The sequence below is a fragment of the Camelus ferus genome, chromosome X (assembly GCF_009834535.1).
Source record: "Camelus ferus isolate YT-003-E chromosome X, BCGSAC_Cfer_1.0, whole genome shotgun sequence".
Lineage (NCBI taxonomy): Eukaryota > Metazoa > Chordata > Mammalia > Artiodactyla > Camelidae > Camelus > Camelus ferus.
In genome coordinates, this window is record NC_045732.1 from 2,780,618 (window position 1) to 2,802,703 (window position 22,086).

The 22,086-nt window shown below is 44.5% G+C and overlaps 1 protein-coding gene across 1 annotated transcript in view; it reads left to right on the forward strand.

The window, feature by feature from the left end:
• Positions 1 to 22,086, forward strand: part of LOC116662184 — a 70,023-nt gene that overhangs the window by 42,757 nt on the left and 5,180 nt on the right. The window contains exon 6 of the mRNA XM_032475621.1: positions 2,993 to 3,116. Coding sequence (XP_032331512.1) covers positions 2,993 to 3,116 — 124 coding nt within the window. The remainder of the gene's footprint in view (positions 1 to 2,992; positions 3,117 to 22,086) is intronic.

The window sequence follows — 22,086 nt, forward strand, 5'->3', positions numbered from 1 at the left end:
ACATTCTCCTGAGATATTGATGTCATCATATTTGAGTTGGAAAGCACTTAAGACAGCATAGAGTCATAACTTTTTATGGGTGAGAATCCATGATAGTGTAACTTGGACAAGAACCTGGGTCTTCTGTCTTCGTGTCCATGGGGATGAAGAGGCAACATGGTGGGGGATGGCAGGGATCCTTCTTACTTGAGTTCCAGGGTCTTCCCGGTTTTCATTGCCCACCTGCCTTTAGTTTATGTCCATGTGGCCTCTCATGGGAAGGTCACTCTGTCCTGATAGATTGAGTTTCTAATCAGCAAAAAGCTCTGGACACACTCATATTTCCCAGAGTTTTTCTGCTGACCTGCTGATACTTTATAAATGAGACCTAAGAAAACTACTGGATATAAAATCCTTATTGTTATCATTTGCCCTTGAGTTCCATAGGAATGGAGTGCTGTATCAGGCTGTCTAAGGCTAGATCTGAACAAAGATAGGGTGATAGGCTGTGCTGCTGGACCCTCCCAAGTGGAATGGGATTTCCACCTTAGTTTTTAGAATCAGGCAGAGCTGAGTTCAAACCCTGCCTTTATCAGTTGGTAGATTTGTGACCTTGGGGAAGAAACTTTACTTTTTTGGGTCAAATTTTTTTTATCTGTAAATAAGTTCAGTATTTATTTTAGGGTTTTTGTTTTAGAATTGAATGAGCTAATTCCCTCATTTATTCCTAAAATACTGATCACATGGTTCTATGCTGGTGCCTTGGTAGTTGATTACTAAGGGACTCGGCAGTGAGAATGGGGGTGGGTGCCCCCTGGATCATAGAGCTTATATTCCAGGATATGCATGTAAAAGACTGGATGTGTAGTGGATTTTTAGTAAATGTCCATTCCTTTCCTAATCCTCATTTATTGTGTATATAACTTTATACATGAACAATTTTTTATTGCAATTTAAATCTCTTTGTAGTATTTAAAATATGTAGCTAAAACCAAAATACGTGAAATAAAATGATTTGACTTTTATTTTCCTTTCAATAAGCAAAACAAAAGAAACTATTAAAAAAAGTTTTGAAGAAGTAGAAATAATTTTATTTCCATGGAATCAAGTCCCTGTGGTAGGTTTTTTTGGTTGTGTTGTTAAACGGCATATAAAATTGATAGATTGTGACTTCAGTGTTGATAGGTAAGTATAGGTTCTTTTTGTGGTTGCCTTTGATGAATTATTTGCACTAAATCATAAATGATGTGCATGCTACATATTGCAAACGAGGAAACAGTGGAGACATACTACCTCCAATGCAGTCATTTTGTTACCGAGTCCAAACTCATTTGGCTCGCTGCATGACAGGCCAATAAATTGGGAGATGAGGTGTTGGAGCAAATAATAGTGACTTTATTTGAAAAGCTGGCAGACCCATAAGATGGCAGACTGATGTCCTGGAGAATCATCTTCCCCAAGTCAGAATTCAGGCTCCTTTTATACTAAAAAGGGGAGGGGCTGTGGCTGGTTATTACAAACTTCTTGCTGTAGGAATTGTTTGTTCTTGGAATCCTTTTTCTTGCAGCTGTCCATGTGGGTCAAATCATGGTGCCCTTGTAAAACCTCCAACAAAACAAATGTTATTTTCTATTCTGCAACTTGTTACATTTATATAAGTGCAAATGTGTTAATATCCTTAAAGGTGAGAGCCTTGAGAATAGGCTCTCCTGGATATTTCAGGCTAAAGGCAACTTTCTTTTACAAAAAGTGCAGAGCTAGCAAGTCTGAGCCTAGAAAACAGGGCACAGGTTTGAAGCCAAAGGAACAGATCTAATGTGGAGTCAGATTTGTTCTTTCCTATTACAATTTCTTTTTGCATCTCATAAATAATTTCAGTAAGAAACATGAACAATTATGTATTTTTGCTTCTTAATAACCAGTAAGTGGGCCAAATGCATTTTTGTGAGCAGGGATGCTGTGCAGGCCTTGGGGTCTCAGCAAACTCTTGTTGGAGGTGGTCAACCCCACAGCATGCCTGATGCCCTGTGAGTGTTGGTGAGGGTTCCCCCAGCCTGGGGCTCTCTTCAGGCATCAGCATATGGTCGTTAACCTCTGGAGACCTCTTTTTCAGCTGTAGGAAATTTTTTCAGATACTCTGATTGAAAAATCACTCCAGCTGGGGATAATTAGGGAAAAAAAGGAAAAGGAAAAGGGTTAGGAATATAAGAGAAAGGTAGAAGAACAGGGAACCTGAGGGCTTGGCCGCGGAGCCTCGGGAGAGAGGAGATCAGAGGTGGGGAGGGGCCTGGATCCGGAACCAGCTCCTGCACCTTTCCCTGAGCCCCAGCCACACAGCTTTTAAGTGGCCCAGGCCACTCTCCTGGCTGGATGTCACCTTGGGCACAACCTTGAGAACTGAAGGTGAGGGGTGGGCGGCACTCACCCAGGGGGCCACTGAGGACTTTGGTCATGTCCACAGTGCCTTCTCTGGTCACGTGTCTTCACTTGTCCTTTATCTTAGGATCTGAGGAGCAGGAGCAAGGAAGTCAGGGAGAAATCCAGGAAGACATCCAACTGTGTTAAGAGGGGGCAGACACAGTGACACGGGGAGCTAGGACTTTCACAGCAAAGTAAAATGAATTCACAACTATTACATCAGAGCTGCAGGTGTGAGAGAGCCTAAGCTTGTCTCAGAGTGCAAGGGACAAGTGGGAAGGAATGGTAAAGTTTCCATTGACAATTGAATTTTTTTCAAATAGCCTGCTACTGTTGGTTGTATCACTTGAATGAATACAGGTGAGCAATGAATTTCTGTGAGCATTTATAGGTTCACTCAACCCCACCAGCCCCTCTTGCCCCCATCAGGGATGGGCTTTGTCAAGTACATTGCCTTTCCTGCATGGGTGGTCCATGCTGCGGGTCCTCACCTGGGGCTGGGCTGCTGCAGGGCACTGAGTCCCTGAGGCACCGCCTGCAGGACATGACAGGATTATCTCTGTTCTTGACTGAGGGCTTCCTTTTTCCCCTGCAGTGTAGGAATGCCAGTGACTGAGTTAGAAGTGTGCATCCAAGCTGTCCGTGTCCTTGCCATCCAGAAGTGGAGCCTGGAAGTTTCCAAATTTCTCCAGAATGCAGTTTACATTCACCTTCGACAGGTGAGTGTGTGCCCTCTTCCAAGTGGAGGAATTACTGCCGTTTTCCTGGAACTTACTCACCACTAGTCCATCTGATTTTTCTGTGCTAGCTAGGATTCATTATGGCCTGCTAAAAACTCTGGAGTCAGATCAAGAAACCCTGATGAGGAGGGTTATTTATTTTATTTCTTTATATGATAGTCTTTTACATTCAAAATTCAGAATTTTCGGTCCTTTCAGGAATTTTTGGGGGGTTGGAGAAACAACTTTGCTCTTATCATCTTTGTGACCTGTTGCTTTATGCCTCTCACCTGTCTTATGTCGCTTGTGAGATGGTTCCATTTGTGAGCCTGTCCAGGTTGTTCATGTTATAAAATATGAAGTCTGTGAAAGTAAAGTCCTTTTACTATGAAGGCATTCCACAAATACTACTTAAATCTGGGTGTGGTTTTAAGAAGACAGAATCATTAGAACACTTACTTGCAGGTTGCTAGTGCAAAATCCCCAAATCAATAGTCTGGCTAAACATCTAAAATCTTTCTAATCTACCTTGGATTTGTATGGATAACTGAAGCAGTTTGCTAAGAACTCAAGACCAGGGTTAAAATACAGGCTGGTGTAGCTCAGCAGGTCCTCCCTAGTCAGGCACTGTGGTAGAGGGCAGGTCTGAGGGGGAGAGGGCGTTCCTGCCCTCCCTGAGCTGACAGTTTCATGGCAAAGACCTTCACCACCTGAAGAACTTGGAGTTTCTTATAAGAACAGTGGGTTTGTAAAGAGTCTTAAAAGCACAGAAGTGACAAAATCCCATTTGTCTCACATAGGGAAGAGTGGCTGGGGGGCCACTTGGGAGACTCTTGAGTCCAGGTGGGCAGTGTTGGTGGCTTCCACCTGAGCAGTGGGGCGGTCAGTGTGAAAAAGCAAACAGATTGAAGACATGTTTAGATGGTAAAAATGAAAGGATGAATGATGTCTGTGAGAGTAGGATGGAGTAAGGCCCAGGTTTCTTGGTGGATTAATGAGGTAAATGCTGTGCTCTTAGGAGGGAAAGCTGCAGAGGGAGTTCTGGGGGAAAAGTGATGAGTTCAGCTGTGGGTAAAATGAAAGGCTGTTAGATGTGTGGTCTGGGAGCTCAGGTGAGAGCCAGTAGTGAGTAGGGGGAGGGGAGAGAGACTTTCAAATCATTTTGTCTTGTGAACATACAAATAAGTATGAGTAATGACACACTTAACACTTCTATATTCTGGATTTAAAACCCAGTAACATTTTGCTATATTGACTGCAGAGGTTCTTAATTTTTTAATATAAATAAAATAAATAGAAACAATATAGTGGAGTTAATCAACATCTTAGAGTTGATGTGTGTCCTTGTATGTATTTTGATACCTCATTTGTTTATAACCATAATCAATAAAAAGTTAACTAGTTTAGTAAAAGATTTAAGCAGAGGGACTTGCTACACCCTTTTGGGGCTTGAAGCTGATCTCCTTGGGCAAATTATATAGCCTCTCTGTGTCTTAGTTCCATCTTCTGTGACTTCCCCCAGGTCCCTAATCACAGCTGATTTCCTAGACTAGATGTTGGGAGGGAGGCTGCTGAAGGGAGTGAGAAGTGGCAACTGCCAGGGACAATGAAGAGAGAGACAAAACCAGAGTAAAGCCGATAAACTGAGTACAAATACCCTCAAAAGAGAAAGAATCCCAAGGTGTTTTGAGCCACTTAGCATAAGGGAAACAAAACCACGTGGACCCAAAGCTCTTGAGCATGTGAGTATTGTGGGTGGGAAGGTGTCATCAGAAAAGGGTTGAGAAAAGGCCTTTTGGTTTCCCTTGACGTTTCCAGTAAGGATGGGCAGCAGAAGTGAAAACACCCTGCTTCACAGTGGAAGCTGCTCTTTTCTGCGAAACTGACCAGAGTGGAAACCAGCCGTCAGCGGTGCTGGCAAGTGAACAGGCTTCTGGATTGGGTGGGTCACTTACAGTGACTTCTGAGTGACCTGCTGGGTGGGGGCTATGAGGCAGGCAGTAGGTTTGCAGGGTGACCCGGGCATAATCCCTGGCTCTGAGGCTTCTGGTCTGACTAGCAGACCTGGGCACATGCAGTCCTTATGGGACAGCTAGGGATGTGGCCTGGGACACCTGCCATGCTAAGGGCAAGAGGAAGGCTCCCAAGAGGGGGGTGTCACTGTAGAGACTGGAAACATCCACCTGCAGGGGAGGAAGAGCTTCTGAGCATGGGGCTGGATGCACAGGCATAAGCGGCCTGAGCATGGAGGGTTTGGGTAGCCGGAAGTCATGTAGTGGCCCGAGCAGCCTTTTTCCTGAGAAACTGGGGAGAAAAGATGCTGAAAAGGAAGGCCGGGGACAGACCCTGTGGTGGGTCATGAGTGACAGGAAAGGACTGGTCAGGCAGGCACAAGAGAATCCTATGGGATTCCTAGCTGGGGCATCATGCTGGAGGGGAAAATTAGAGTTCTGGACTTTGCCACTTATTAGCTGTGTGACTTTGAGCAATATCACCATACCTCTGTCTATATATATCTTCATCTGTAAAGTGACAGAATGATAAGCTCATGTCATCAGAAGGCTTAGTTTAGCTCTGATCCTCTGTGTCTAGTCCTGTCAGTGCTGTCTTGTAAGGTTCTGCAATGGCTGCTCTTACACTGAGATGGGAGGGCATAGAGGGACATTGCAGCACCCGAGGGCAGGCGGGGGGTTCTTTAAAAACAGACATATAGCCGCCTGCAGGCAGTTTGGTTGATGGTCGTGGAGAGGACTTTGGAGGACATAGCATCATCTTAAGACTTGCTTTCCCTTGGGGACCAGAATTGCCTTTGCAGATTAATGTAAAAGATCTGGGCTCCTTGTAAAGCTATTTTTCAGAGGTGGATATATACGTAACATATCGTATAAAATAAAATGCTTTTATTTAATGTGTGGGACTTTGCAGCTGTTAGGAACAGCTCTGTTGGCCTGGTCTTCAGAGAGGACACTTGGGGTCCTCAGAGCGTGCAGGAGGGTAGGCAGCCTGCCATGCTGCTGCGGGTGTATTCTCCACAGCACGGCACTCTGCTGAGTTAACTCTTCTCTGAGTTTGGTTGCCAGATGAGCAGACAGCAAAGTAATGAGTTCTGGTGGGATTTTATAATGACAGGAACAAAGAGGGACCTGTAGCTTTTCTAGACTAGAACACACTTTTGGTTCTTGATCCAGTGTGTTCCATTGTGGAATTGATGATTTCTGTCTGTTCTGGATCTGATTTGGGCTAATCTGGAAACTTGGAAAGAAACTGAGATGGAATTATTGCAGGTACCTTGTGCTTTAATAAGCCCTGTATAAACATAAACACAGATGAAGCATACATTTGAATTTAGTGGTGTAGGGAAGAGTTTCTGCACCTTACAGGAGAAGGCAAGGCAGAATTCCTCTTCTTTGTGGGCAGAGGCGTGGGTCCACCTGTCTATTATGTAGCGTTTTCTGAGAGCAGTTTATGGTAATTAACCAACATTGACAAATGGTGGCACACATTGCATTTAAGAGCTGGCCACTGCAAACTTGTGTATTGGACACGTGGATGGGAGAGAGAAGAAGCACAGGCCTGGGCACCCCAGCTTCAGTTTTAAGTCTCCATTTCCTCACCATAGGACCTTGGACTAGAATGTAATCTCCCTGAGCCTGTTAGTGAATCTGTAAAATGGGCATGATAATATTCGCTTCTTCCTGGGTTTGTTGTAAGTTGTAAACAGTATTATAACATACATGAAGCACTTAACACGTTGTTTGGCACTTAGCAGTGTTCACTGTGTGCATCCGCCTTGCTTGGGGTGTGTCAGAGCCAAAAAGGCAGCATGTGTTTGTTGATGACACACTGGTAGCCCCTTGACAAGGTTGTGAATTTGGTGATTTCCTTTAATCCTTGTAACTCTGTGTGACATGGGCAGTTATTTTCATGGACAGATGAGGAACCACAGGGTATAGAAGATTGTGTAACTTGCCCCAAGTCAGGCCATAACTTTGGGTGCAGGGGCTTCCATAAAGCATGGGCCTCTAGGCTTTCTGCCCTCTCCATCCAGCACCAGAGCCAGACATGGGTTCGGCTGTCTCCCAGCACAGAATATCCAGCAGGGAGCAAGACACAACTGGCCCTGTGCTGCTTGAGCAAAAACTCCGGAGGGGAGGCAGGTACTAAAGGGATAAACATAAAAACAGATGACTACAAACTGTGATCAACTCTGAGAAGGAAAGGAACATGCATCGCCATGCAGAGGTGGGAGATTTCCTGTTGGGGCTGCTCTGGGGGCGTTCATCTCAGCTAAACAAGCTCTGCTCCTGCACCAAGGTAGGAAGGCAGGGCACGTGTTGCCAGGTAGACTAGGCCTTGTTGATCATGCTCATTCCCCATTAAGTGGCAGCTGTCGTGAGCACTCTTACCTAGTAAACAGATGTCGGCCATAATCATCATGCACTTTGCTCGGTAGTTTTATTGGCCCCACCTTTTAGATGAGGTAATTGAAGCTGGGGAGTTTGCTGCATACCCGTGATTACCTTGGAAATACCCCCACTGGTCTTTCAACCTAGACTGTTGTGGCTCTTATGTCTCAGCTCTTTGAATGGCATCATGTAGCTTCCCCCAAGTGGTCCAAATGACTGACATTGATTTTCTTAATTCGTAGGAAATTGTATGTGACAATAAGAGAAAAATGTAGTAAGAAATTGTTTGGAAAACTAGAAAAAAATCCAATACTTCCCCAGCTGAGGGAGTGTACCCAGTGTCACTCACCCCACTCACTGCCTGGCACCTCCTCCCTGCCGACCTAGTGTTCAAAAGCCACTCTAAGCCGTTGAAGAACATTTTGCCTCATGACACTTTTGACTAGGACCTGCGACCTCTCTGTCCCTGGTTAACTCTCTCTTCAAAGCCATTTAAATTTTATGCAGGCTCCTCCACTCAGATGTAAGAATAGCCTCTGTGAGCTGGTGTTGAGATGAGTTAAGGACATGGGACCCAAGGCCACAATCAGAGCATGTTTGTAGTATGCAGTAAATAATTGCTCCATGCATGCATCAATTATATAAGATTTAGAACAAAGAAAATAGAAGTATGCATGTGCTAGAGATATTCTGTAAGCCTAATGAACAAAGAAACTCAGACCGCACATGTCCTGACAGAAAACAGATAAAAGCAGGACAGGTGCATCATAGGCGCACCTCCCTGTGGCAATAAAGTGTTGTTAACCCCATGGTGTCTCCGGCTAAAGTCTGTCCAGCAGTATGGCAACTCCTCATGCATTTATTCGTTTGGGCCGCTCACCTCCTAGAACCCCACATCAGCCTCCCTTGGCTGACACTTGGCGTAGTCGGCAGGACGAGGTGTGTGCCCATTCTGAACCCCCTGCCCCTGACGGGGATGCTCTGATGGAAGCAAAGTGGCCCCCTACCTCTGTATGGTACCCGGTGGCAGCCTATTTGCTGACATGGGCTCAACCTGAGGATTGGGACACAGTGGCGCCCCACCCAGATGACGTCTGGAGGGCATTGGAGCTGTTAGAAAATAATGTCCCATTAGACCACCGAGAGGCAGCCTGGAGGGTGGCCTGGATGTTCTTATCTGTTTTATGGCATGCTAGCCAAGACATGAGAGATTTATAGATGCAAGTGGAGGAGTTGCAGTGCAAAGAAGAGGAGCTTAAGCAGAGACCCAGCACAGCAGAAAGATATCTGCATGGTCCTAGCTCCGCTGCCTCTGACAGCAGCTATGCCTGTGTAGCTCCGGTCCCACTGCCCCTGGGAGCATCCAGATAATGAGCTCCTTACAGCTCGAAAGACAGATTTGATTTTGGCTAATGACCCAACAGGAACGTTTGGGACTATGGCGGCGCTACTATCACCATATGTAGACCGCCCCATACATGAAGTAACTGAGGCTCTGGCTCGTCTGGGAGACATAGAGGTGCACCAAAAGGGGGTACGTGCTGCCAAGACTCAAGGTGAGTCCAAGACCCCCTCCTCCCGTGCAGTGATGCAGAAAGGAAAGTCCACACCAAGGAGGAAAAAGGGGAATGCTCCAATTTTAGGAGGGCCCCAAAAGCTAGATCACTGGCAGATATGGTGTGATTTACTGGCAGCTGGCCTGGACCGTGTAAAATTAGATGGCCAGCCATTGGAGGTGCTGATGGCCTTATGGAAGAAATTACGGCCTGAGCAACAATATACTCCATTGCCAACCTCCCATCAGGCCCGAGAGGTGGCCTTTGCTGATTTCCTCCCAGACTAGGAGGAAGGCCAAGGTGTTTGGGACATGGGGCACCCCGATGGCTGGAGGCCACATGTTGAGCTGACTATTCACTGGTCCCCCATGAATAAACAGCGAGTGCTGGCACTAGTAGACACAGGAGCTGAAATTACATTGGTGCATTGAAATCCAGAGCATTTTCAGGGACCATGGCTTGATATAGAAGGATATGGAAACAAGCAAATGTGTGTTAAATGAGTGACTCTGATTTTGGGCATTGGCCGTCTGCCCCCTGCTGCATATGAAGTGCATATATCCCCAGTAGCTGAATACATTCTGGGGATAGACATTTTGCAAGGATTGCAAATACAGATGACTCAAGGGGAATTTCGCCTGAGAGTCCATGTGGTCAAAACCGTTATATGGGGGCATCCTCATCATGCACCTTTGATTTTGCCACAGGCCACATGAGTGGTGAATGTCTGGCAATATCGATTGCCCAGAGGCCATGAGAAAATAGGACAGGCTATTCTGAAGCTTGAGGAAGCTGGTATAATTCGGGCTACGCATAGCCAATATAACACTCCAGTATGGCCGGTGCGGAAGCCAGACGGCTCCTGGAGGATGACAGTGGACTATCAGGAACTGAATAAAGTCACTCCCCCCATGCACACGCTGTGCTGAATATAACAGATTTGATGGACCGACTGTCCCATGAACTGGGTACTTGTCACTATGTGGTTGACCTGGCTAATGCATTCTTCTCGATAGACATAGCCCCTGAGAGACAAGAACAGTTTGCCTTCACCTGGGAAGGCAGACAATGGACATTTGTTGTGTTGCCACAGGGATATCTGCACAGCCCTACACTGTGTCATGGCCTGGTGGCCCAGGACCTGGCTACGTGGAGCAAACCGGATACCGTTTGCTTGTTCCATTATACTGATGACATAATGCTAACCTCTGATTCTCTTTCAGATTTGGAAGCCGGTGCCACAGCACTGCGAGAAGCCCTGGCAGGCTGAGGGTGGGCCGTGAATGAGGACAAAGTGCAAGGACCTGTATATTCTGTCAAATTCTTGGGTGTTGTCTGGTCGGGTAAGACAAAAGTGCTGCCTGAAGCAGTAATAGACAAAATCCAGGCATAGTCCCGCCCTGAAACAGTTAAACAGTTACAGACTTATTTAGGTCTTCTGGGATACTGGCGGGTGCTTATTCCTCATTTGGCCCAAATAGCCAAACCCCTGTAAAAAACTGATTAAAAAGGGAGAAGTCTGGAATTGGTCTGATGAGACCGAATGTGCATTTGTTGAAACTAAAAGGGCAGTGGCCCAAGTGCAAGCACTGCGCACTATAGATCCAGACATCCCTTTCTGGTTGACAGTCCATGTGGACAATGATGGATATGGCTGAGGCTTATGGCAAAAACATGGGCAGCGGAAAGTGCACATAGAATTCTGGTCTCAGTTGTAAAAAGGGGCTAAATGTCATTATTCGCTTATTGAGAAACAGTTGCTAGCAACTTATACATCCTTGATTGCTACTGAATCCCTGACGGGGAGGCAAGAGGTCCAAGTGCAGACCACATACCCTATTGCAGGATGGGTACAGACATGGGCAAAGCAACCCCGATCAGGAACTGCCCAAACCCCAACTCTGACGAAGTGGGGTGCTTATTTGGAACAGAGAGCCCAGTACACCACTAGCCCCTTGGCTGCAGAGTTGCAGCAGGTGTTAGGGCCTATGAAATTTGTTGTGCCTGATGTACAAATGCTCCCACAACAAGGGGTGGACCTTGTGCCCAGTCCCTTTCGTGAAGGGAAAGGGCCACCCCCGGGAACTGCTTGGTATACTGATGGATCTTGTAAGGGCAGTCTGCCCACTTGGGTTGCAGTAGCACTGCACCCTGCCACTGAAGCCTTCTGGTATGAGACCGGAGAAGGCCAATCCAGCCAATGGGCTGAGTTACGGGCAGTATGGCTGGTGTTGATGAATGAACCTAGCGCCTTGCAGATTTGTACAGATAGTTGGGCCATATATCGAGGCCTTACATTGTGGTTACCCCAATGGGCCCTGCAAGACTGGATGATTGGGCACTGGCCCCTGTGGGGACAACAGATGTGGAAACAGTTATGGGACAAAGGCCAAGAAGGCCAGTATACTGTTTACCATATACCAGGGCACCGCCCAGCCCTGGCACCAGGCAATGATGATGCTGACATGCTAACCCAACTCCGCCCTGTACAGGCTATGGTCCCAGGACCCGATATAGGTCCCTGGCTCCATAAGAAACTTGGTCATGTTGGCTTGTACACAATGAGGCAGGTAGCCGACAGGTGGGGCCTGCACCTGAGCCACAGTGAAGCCAAAGATGCCGTGCGGCAGTGTCCATGGTGTGCTAAGCACCACCCACACTGGCAGTGATGGCTCCAACAGATGGGAAAGATTGCACGGGGAATTCAGCCATTGCAGGTATGGCAAATAGATTACATAGGCCCCTTTGCTCCGAGTATGGGCTTGCGGTACCTACTGACAGCAGTAGACACCACTACTGGTCTAGGTTTTGCTCACCATGTGCCCCGAGCTACACAAGACTCTACTATTAGAGCACTGGAAGTTTTACGGGCCTTCTATGGGACTCCCTTAGAAATACAAAGTGATAGAGGGACCCCTTTCACTGCCCAACAGACCCAGGAATGGGCCAAGGAAAATGATATTAACTGGATATTGCATGTGACTTAACGTCCTCAAGCAGCAGGAATGATTGAACGGTACAATGGCCTATTAAAGGACAAACTGAGGGCTCTCAAACCACAAGGGCGAGGCTAGAACTGTGTCTTGCCGCAGGCGGTACGTCTTTTGAATGAACAACCTCGCCGTTCAGGTATGAGCCCACTGGAAAAGTTATTGCAAGGGACTATTTGGAGGCTCAGAGTTGGGTCCATGCAGGTTGCCTCCGATGTCTCAATAGTGGGGCATGTGTTAATATTACGTGCCCCCAGGGTGTTGAACTCAGGAAAACAGGACACCTGGATATGGAAGAATCAGGTTCAGACTGAAGGCCCCTGGCTAGCCCTTTTGGAACCATGGGGTGATGGGCTAGAGAAAGCCCTGCAGGTAACACCACGAGTGGGGGAATGGCCTTTTGATGTGCAGGTTACTCTAGGGAAAACAAGAGTGTCCCTACTTAAAGGAGCAGAAGCCCTACAGCTTTGGGCAATTCCACTGATAGCTCCTGAAGCTCTCCCAGAGTGTAACCAACCTAGTGTGGGTGGGTTGGTGTGGTACCACCGCCCAGGGCAAACAGCCCTTCCTGCCACTGTACTCTCACAGGATGAGAAAGTGGCTTCCATCCTCCCAGAAGGGAGAGATTTGCCAATCATGGTATCCACCTCTGCTCTGTCCTTCCATCCAGGGTAACAGCAAATACCATGTTCTCCTGGGCACACACATTCACGCAAGTCCACAACATCTCTCAATGTTGGGTCTGTACTGAACTTCCTGTAGACACAGGAGGTGGACTGCCGTGGCACCTCCACCCCACGTCCAGAGCTAATTGGAGCACCTTGATTTGATGGAATGCCAACAGGACAGCGAGATCGCCCTGGGACTTGCGGCGACAGACTATTGAAAAAATACTCCGACGTGAGTGGGGCAATGCCCCCCCAATTGGAAGGACTGTATGGAATGGGTGGGGATGGGTGAATAGTGTTCATGTAAAAGTGAGGAATTTAAGCCCCCTCTGTATTGAGCAGCGGTTTGAACATGAGGCTCCAAACCACACAGTGGGGTGGCTCCCAGAAGAGCTGTGTGCCAAAATTACTTATAATGTTAATGCCTCCACCTGGTGGGATGGACGACCTCTAATTGGCACAAAACCCACTGATTTCCTGCCACCAGGGTATCTGTGGGTATGTGGCACCCACAGATGGTCTTATCTCCCAGCTAAATGGACAGGGTGCTGTACTTGGGGTAGAGCTTACTTGCCCGGACATATCCGGCCCACTTTAACAGAGCGCCCCACAAGTTGGGACCCACTGCACACCGGTGGCACCGGGGGAAGCGTGCAGCTTGGTGGTTTTATCCCATGGCCCTGTTCCTGCCTGGTTCTGGGACCATCAGTGTTAAATTGCAGGTAGAAGCTTTAGCTCAGCACATATCAGCTGTACTGAATGTTACTAGAAGAGCTATAGAGAAATTGTTAGACGAGACTACCCAGATGTGAAAGGTAGTCTTATGAAATAAAATGGCATTAGATATTCTCACTGCAAGCCAGGGAGGCACAAGTGCTATGTTATATATTAAATGTTGTATCTATATACCTGATCACCAGAAGGAAGTAGCTAAGGCACTGCATGAAATAGATCAGGAATTGGATCACATAGATCATGTAACTCAAAACCCCCTTAAGAATTGGTGGTCATCCTTGACGTCCTCCTGGAAATGGAGCCTAACTGTCCTGGCTATTGTTGCTGTCTGTGTATTGGTAGGATGCTGTACTCTGTACTGTTGTTGTAGCCTTTGGGCACAATGCTCTGCCCTGTGGGCTAGGGTTCCCACGACCTAGGGGGTGGAATGTGAGCTGGTGTTGAGATGAGTTAAGGCCGTGGGACCCAAGGCCACGATCAGAGCATGTTTGTAGTATGCAGTAAATAATTGCTCCATGCATGCATCAATTATATAAGATTTAGAACAAAAAAAATAGAAGTACGCATGTGCTAGAGATATTCTGTAAGCCTAATGAACAAAGAAACTCAGACCATGCATGTGCTGACAGAAAACAGATAAAAGCAGGACAGGTGCATCATAGGCGCACCTCCCTGTGGCAATAAAATGTTGTTAACCACATGATGTCTCCGGCTAAAGTCTGTCCAGCAGTATGGCAACTCCTCGTGCATTTTTTCATTTGGGCCACTCACCTCCTAAAACCCCACATCAGTTTCCCTCTGCTGACAGCCTCTTTAAACTTCTTGATGCTTCTCCTTAATGAAGATTTTATGAAGGAAACCTAGCCAAAACCTGGGAGATATGCACATAGTAACTGTATCCTCGGCAGGCAATTTGTCAAGCTCAGAATCAGAGGGGTGGAAGACTCTGGAAAGGATTCTTTTTAAGGTAGAAAGGGGAAAGTGAAAGGACACAGGCTCTATGAGACTGAAACAGCTCGGTCCCAGCCAGCAAGGCACTTGCTTTCAGGATGGTGTGTGGAGAGTGCAGAGTTCTCACAAAGAAAGAAAAGGTGGGATGGGAAGGGAGGAAAGTCAGATTCTTTACTGGGGAAGGAAAAAGAGAGGGGGCTGAACATTTCCTGGTTGAACAAGAAGACTGTGACATGATGGTCTTGTATTTAGGAGAGAAGGGTTTTGTTTGGACAGGCATAGGGAGAACGCTTTCTGGGTGGGAAGTCAGCAAAACAGAGAACCGGGCAGACCCGAGGGCCCCTGCTGGGGGAGGGGCTGCCCGCCAATTAGAGCCCTGGGGGCTGCTTCTGTCCCTTAGCTGGGGCCTCAGAGCTCCCTTCGCAGCCCAGTCCTGTTGATACAGGAAAACAAATGTGGGGCATGAGAAGGGCTGTGTCCCAGGCTTCGTTTGAGCCCTTGGGATGTGTCCCACCAGGCGTGGGTCCTTGGCTTCGCACAGGAAAGAATTCAAGAGCAAGCCACAGTTGAGTAAAGGTAGATTTATTCAGAGAGATACATTGAAAGGCAACAGAAAGGCCATGAGGTGTGGGGGTTGGGTGCTCAGATTAAAAGTAGACACACACTCCATAGAGAGAGGGGCACCGCGAGGCCCGTGTTGCTGGTTTTATGGGTTTGGTGGTTTCATATGCTAATAAGTAGAAGGACCAGACTAAGGGGAAGGGGCTGGGATTCCCAGGGAGTTGGCCATTTCCCACACTTTGACATTTTGTGGTTAGCCTTGGGACTGCCATGGTGCCTGTGGGCATGTTATTCACCATGTTAATGTTACAATGGGCGTATAATGAAGCTCAAGATCTGCTAGAAGTTAAATCTCTTCATCCTGAGCCTCAAGGCCTACTGGGGGTTGAATCGTTTACCATTTTGATGTTAATTGCTGTGGCATTCCTTGAGTGGCTGTGCCCTGCCCCCTTCCATCCTGTCTCACCATGATGACAGAGAAAGAGCAAAGGCCGGGCTGAAGCTTGAGCCCCTTGCGTGTGCTCCTGCATTTAACAGGGGGAGGGGTGTGGTGGGCCTGAGGATGACTCTGGGTGGTGAGAAGGATGTTTTGGATTTTCCCACGTGGGACCTGGGGACCTGCCAGCAGCCACCGCAGATTTATCTCAGAGGCATTATGGCTTCTGTCACTCAAATTCTTTTTCATTTTTTTTTTCTTTTTAAAAAGTATTTAATCTAAATTTAACTTCAGTTTTTTTTTTTTTAAGAAGGAACTTTTTCTTTTTCTTTTCTTTGGGGCTCTTTTGTGGGGGGGATAGGTAATTAGGTGTATTCATCTGTTAGTGGAGGCCCTGGGGCTTGAACCCAGGATCCCGTGCACACTAAGCACATGCTGTACCACTGAGCTCTACTACCCACCCCATCATCTTTTTCTTTTTGCTTTAGCTGCCAAGAAGCTTAGAGCTGAATTTCTAGTCGGCCTTTAACACTTACCCTGACTTCATGGCATGCATTTTTATGACTTTACCTCCCCCTGGTTTCATTTAAGTATTGAATCTCCATTTTCTCTTCACTCTCACTTTTGTCTTTTTGTTGTTATGGTTGTTAAGTTGTGTTTAAAAAATTGTTTAAGTTCTCATTTAGCAGGAGGCTGAAAGTAAATAAATATATTGTGAAGGAAAAGCCAGGCTGGGCTAACAAGATAATTCACAAATCTAAGTATCGCAATACTGATCTGAGTTCTGCTGGACTAACTTGTAAATCTAAGTTAATTAGTGATGGTTTGCTGTTCATGTTTTTTTGCTAGCCAGCTGGGTTTTCAAAGATATATATCTGGCTTTGGAATGTTGGTTTGCTGCCTCCCCGCCTCCACTTTTGTGATGATAGTGCTGCTAAAACTATTCCATGCCTATTGGCCGAATACCCCAAGCTTGTACTTTACCCTATAAAACCTCATGCACACGTCTTGGAGGTGCTCAGAGCTTCGGAGCAGAAGCCCCTCTGAGCCCGCCGGCATAATATATCTGAGCACTCCAACCCTCCGAGTGGTGCTTGTTTCTTAACTGGCCTGTCGTTTCTGTAACAATGTAAACAAACTTATCACACTTAAATGCTTTTATACATTCTAAGCTGTTTAGTAGTTACTTAAAAACCGAATTGAATACTAAAGTGATAAAATTTTTAAATTATTGTTTAATTTTTTATAAAGGTATAGTTGATTTGCAATATTATATAAGTTTCAGGTGTAGAATAGATTCATTATTTTTAATGTTATGCTCCATTTATTGTTATTGTAAAACATTGGCTATATTCCCTGTGTTGTAAGATGCACCCTTGTAGCGTGTTTATGTTACATGTAGCAGTTTGTATAAGAAAGTTGGGTAACACAGAGTCTGGAGCGTGGCTGTTTCTGACCCAGGTTCACGGTCACCCTGCCTGTCAGAGTCCAGGCCCTCACTCCTGTTTTCAGGGGAGTGAGTGGAGGCAGCTCTCATCAGCGCTGGCACCACACTCTGAGTGGCAGTGACAGCAGTGACTGTCTGTGGACGTGCAAATTGTTGTTCCAGGAGATTTACATGCATTTCTGCATTTAATACTTAAATCCCTCCTGTGAGGAATCGTTTTATTTTTTTTTGTTACGGAAGCGACAGGCCAGCCAAGAAACAAGTACCACTCAGAGGGTTGGAGTACTCAGATGTATTACACCGGCGGGCTCAGAGGGGCTTCTGCTCCGAAGCTCTGAGCACTTCCAAGACGTGCACGTGAGGTTTTATAGGGTAAAATACAAGCTTGAGGTATTCGGCCAATAGGCATGGAACAGCTTTAGCAGCATCATTATCACAAAAGTGGAGGCAGGGAGGCAGCAAACCAACACTAATTAACTTAGATTTATGAGTTAGTCCAGCAGAACTCAGATCAGTATTCTGATACTTAGATTTGTGAGTTGTGTTGTTAGCCCAGCCCAGACTCTCCTTCACCTTCCTAGACTTGTGAGTTATCTTGTTAGACCAGCCCGGCTTTTCCTTCACATTTTAATGAGTAATATACTTTATTTTTATTTTGATAGACTTCAAAACTCTGGAAAATTTACAGGAGTAGTACGATGAATGCTTAGATACACTTCACCTAAAAGGGCAGTATTTGCCCTTTTGTGTCTGGCTTATTTTAGCATAATATTTCAAGGTTCATCCATGTTGTAGCCTGAATCAGTACTTTATTCTTTTGGTTTGATAATATCCTTTTTTGTTTTTTTTTGGTCTATTTAAAAATATTTTCATTGAAGTCTAGTCAGTTTATAATGTTGTGTCAGTTTCTTGTGTACAGCACAACACTTCAGTTATATAGGAACATACATTTTCATATTCTTTTTAAACATAAGTTACTATAAGATATTAAATATATCTCCTTGTGCTATCAGTATAAACTTGCTCTTTATTCTATACATAGTCAATATCAGCAAATCTTGAACTCCCAATTTATCCCTTCCGACACCCTCTCCCCTCTGGTAACCATAGTTTGCTTTCTATGTCTCTGTGTCTCTTTCTGTTCCATGGATCAGTTTGTCTATTTTTTTCTTTTTTTTAGATTCCACATATGAGCTATCTCATATGATATTTTTCTTTCTCTTTCTGGCTTACTTCACTTAGAATGACATTTTCCAGGTCCATTCATGTACCTGCAAATGGCATTATTTTATTATTTTTTATGGCTGAGTAGTAGTCTATTGTATAAATATACTACAATCTCTTTATCCAGTCATCTGTCAGTGGACATTTAGGTTGTTTCCATGTCTTAGTTATTGTAAATAGTGATGCTGTGAACATTGGGGTGCAGGTGCCTTTTTGAATTAGGGTTCCTTCTGGATATATGCCCAGGAGTGGGATTGCTGGGTCATATGGGAAGTCAATTTTTTGTCTTTTGAGGAATCTCTGTACTGTTTTCCACAATGGCTCCACCAAACTGCATTCGCATCACAGTGTAGGAGGGTTACCTTTTCTCCACAGCCTCTCTAGCATTTGTTGTTTGTGAACTTCTGAATGATGGCTATTCTGACAGGTGTGATGTGATACCTGATTGTAGTTTTGATTTGCATTTCTCTGATAATGATATTGAGCATTTTTTCTTGTGCCTATTGGCTATTTGTATGTCTTCATTGGAGATATGTTTGTTTAGGTCTTCGGCCCATTTTTGGATTGAATTGTTTGTTTTTCTTTCTTATTAAGTGTAAAAGCTGTTTATATATTCTGGGAAGTAAGCCCTTGTAATTCTCATTTATTGCAAATATTTTCTCCCATTCCATAGGTTGTCTTTTTGTTTTGCTTATTGTTTCCTTTGCTGTGCAAAAGCTTGAAAGTTTAATTAGATCCCACTTGTATATTTTTGCTTTTATTTCTATTGCTTGGGTAGACTGCTCTAGAAGAACATTGCTGAGATGTATGTCAGATGTTTTGCCTATGTTTTCTTCTAAGAGGTTTATAGTGTCTTTTCTACATGTTTAAGTCTTTAAGTCATTTTGAATTTATTTTTGTGTATGCTGTGAGTGAGTAGTCTAACTACATTGATTTACATGCAGCTGTCTAGTTTTCCCTACACCATTTGCTGAAGAGACTGTCTTTACTCCATTGTATGTTCTCACCTCCTTTGTCAAAGATTCAATGACCAAAAGTGTGTGGGACTATTCTTGATAATTTTGTTTATCCATTCATTGATGGATGGATATTGTTTGTAACTTTTGGCTACTCTGAATAATACTGCTATGAATATTGATGTGCAAGTTTTTGTGAGAATGTTTTCATTCTGTTGGCTGTACAGTTGGCCTGCCATATCTGTAGTTTCCACTTCATGGATACAAATGGCTGATTGTAAAGGGACTCAAACATCCTTGGATTTTGGTATCCAGGGTGGGTGTTCCTGAAACCAACCCCCCGAGGATACTGAGGGATGACTCTATATGTAGGAGTGGAACTGCTGAGCCATATGATAACTTTAACCTTTTGAGGAAAGACCAGACTTTTCCAACGCAGCTGCACTGTTGTCCCTTTCCACTGGCCGCATATGAGGGTTCCCATTTCTCTGCCTCCTGACCGACTCTTGTTATTGTCCATGTTTTGATTATAACCATCCTAGTGGGTGTAAGATGAGATCTCATTTTGATTTTTATTTGGCTAGTGATGCTGAGCATCTTTTCATATACTTATTGGCCATTTGTGTATCTATTTAAATCCTTGGCAAATTTAAAAATTGGGTCGATTTTCTTTGTATTGTTCAGTTGTAAGCATTTGTTATATATGCTGGATGCTAGTCTCTTATTAGATACATGCTTTGCAAAATTTTTCTCCGGTTCTGCAGAGTGTCATTTCACTTTACTTTTTTTAAACATTAAAACAATTTCTTTATGGTAGAGGTAATTAGGTTTATTCATTTATTTCATTTCTTTGCTAAGCACGCACTCTATCGCTTGAGCTACCCCCTTCCCCTGTCATTTCATTTTCTTGATGATGTCCTTTGCAACAAAAATGTTTTAATTTTGATGAAGTCCAGTTTATCTGTTTTTTTTTCTTCTATCACATGTGCTCTTGGTATTGTACCTAAGAAATCATAGCCTATCCTAGGACCACAAAGATTTATACTATGTCTTCTTTTAGAAACTTTATAGGTTTAGTTCTTAAGTTTCTGTCTGTGATCCATTTTGAATTAATTTTTATTTATTATATACAATAGGGGAGTCCAGATTCCAGATTCATTCTTTTGCCTGCAGATACCCAGGTGTCCCTGCACCATTTGTTGAATAGACTTTTCTTTCAATGGAGTGTTGTTGGCACCATTGTGGAAAACTGACTGTAAATGTAAGGTTTTATTCCCTGGAGTTTTATTCTGTCTCATAGATTTATGTATCCAAATTTATGCCAGTACCATACTGACTTGAGTACTATAGTTTTGTAGTAACCTTTAAAGTGAGTCCTCCAACTTTGCTCTTCTTTTTCAAGAGAGTTTTGGCTGTCCTGTGTCCCTTGCACTTCCATATGAATTTTGGGATCAGTTTTTCAATTTTTACAAAGAAGCCAGCTGGAATTTTGATAGGGATACCATTGAATTTGTAGATCACTTTGGGGAGTTTTAACATTTTTAACAATATTGTCAACCATTCCAAGAACATGGGATGTCTTCCATATATGTAGATCTTTTAAATTTTCTTTGGTGGTACTTCAAAATGTTCAATGTACAAATCTTGTAAATTTTTGTTAAATATACCTCTCATTTTATTTTTAATGCTGTTGTAAATGGAAAGACTGTGCTTCTTAAGGGTGGGACTATATATCAATTTGTTTATTTCTAGGATTCATATACAGCAAATACGCTAGGTTTATATTTGCTACATAAATCTATCCAGAACTATTCCCACCCCCATGTTATAAGAAACCAAGACCCAGGTTAAGCTACCTGAACACCTATGTGGAAGTGACAAATGAGAACCTTGGGTGGGGCACTGTGCAGATGATACTGAGAGCTTATTCAGGATGGCTTCTTCTTAATTTCTTTTAAACAACCATTTTGGTGTATTTAGTCAGATACATTAAGAACATGCCCTTTTCATGTGCAGAGGAGCTGGACTATCATTTTCAAATAATTTCTAATGAGAGTGTTGTACTTGAAACCTAAGTTGCATCAATCTTTGAAGATTTATGTTTCAGGAGCTTTGACTAAAGAACACCTGTCTTTATTCAATAACTACAACTAAATGCTCAAACAACATGTAAGAGTTTGAGCAAACTGCCCCTTCCCCCTAGTACTGGTTGGCTGCAGCTGTAACTGGAGTCAGCACTTACCTCTCCCAGTACACTTGTGCTGATCTGCTCAAAGGGGTTCATTCAACAGTTTGTCAGTAGTCTGTTGGACAAAGCCATAAAGCATTGATTTAATGTTGCTGGAATGGAATATTCTTAATAATATTAAGTAAGCACATATTGAGTGCTTACTGTATGTTAGGAATTGTCTCTCAGTCTCACATGAATATAATTTCTCTTAAAACCTCACATATTTCCTTGTTATTCTCACTTTACAGATAAGGAGACTGAGAATTAAGTCTTCTTTTTTTGGGGGGAGCTCATTATCAATGACTGGAAGTTGTAAGGAAAAAGATATTGATTCATCCTGAGAAAACATTTTTCTGAGAGTCAGCATTGAAGAGGGTGACCACTGAAGAGGGTGATCATTGTTCGAGTGTGACGAGCCCTGGGTTGTACGGAGTCAGCATCCTTGTCCTGGACATGGCACATGTAGAGCTGCGTGGTGGGTGAGGCGGCACGGCCGTGCAGGGAACGAGGATGCTGGGCCGTGGGGCTGTGCTCAGGCATGGTGGGGCTTTCTCCTAAGGGAAGTGGACCATCTTTGACAGATTTTAAGTAGGGGAGTGGGGGGCTCTCATAGATCACTTTTGTGCTTGTAGAATGCTTGGAAACATTCAGAAGGCTCAGCAGAAGGTGTTGTGATGAGTCAGAGTAGGGTGGCTGCAAGGTGTAGCAGCGTTCAATTTTCAAGTGGTTTTCAGTTTCAGGTTTGTGGCTCAGTAGCTGTGTCACTTTGAATGACGCACTCAAGGAAGTGAGACAATTTACCTAATCAAT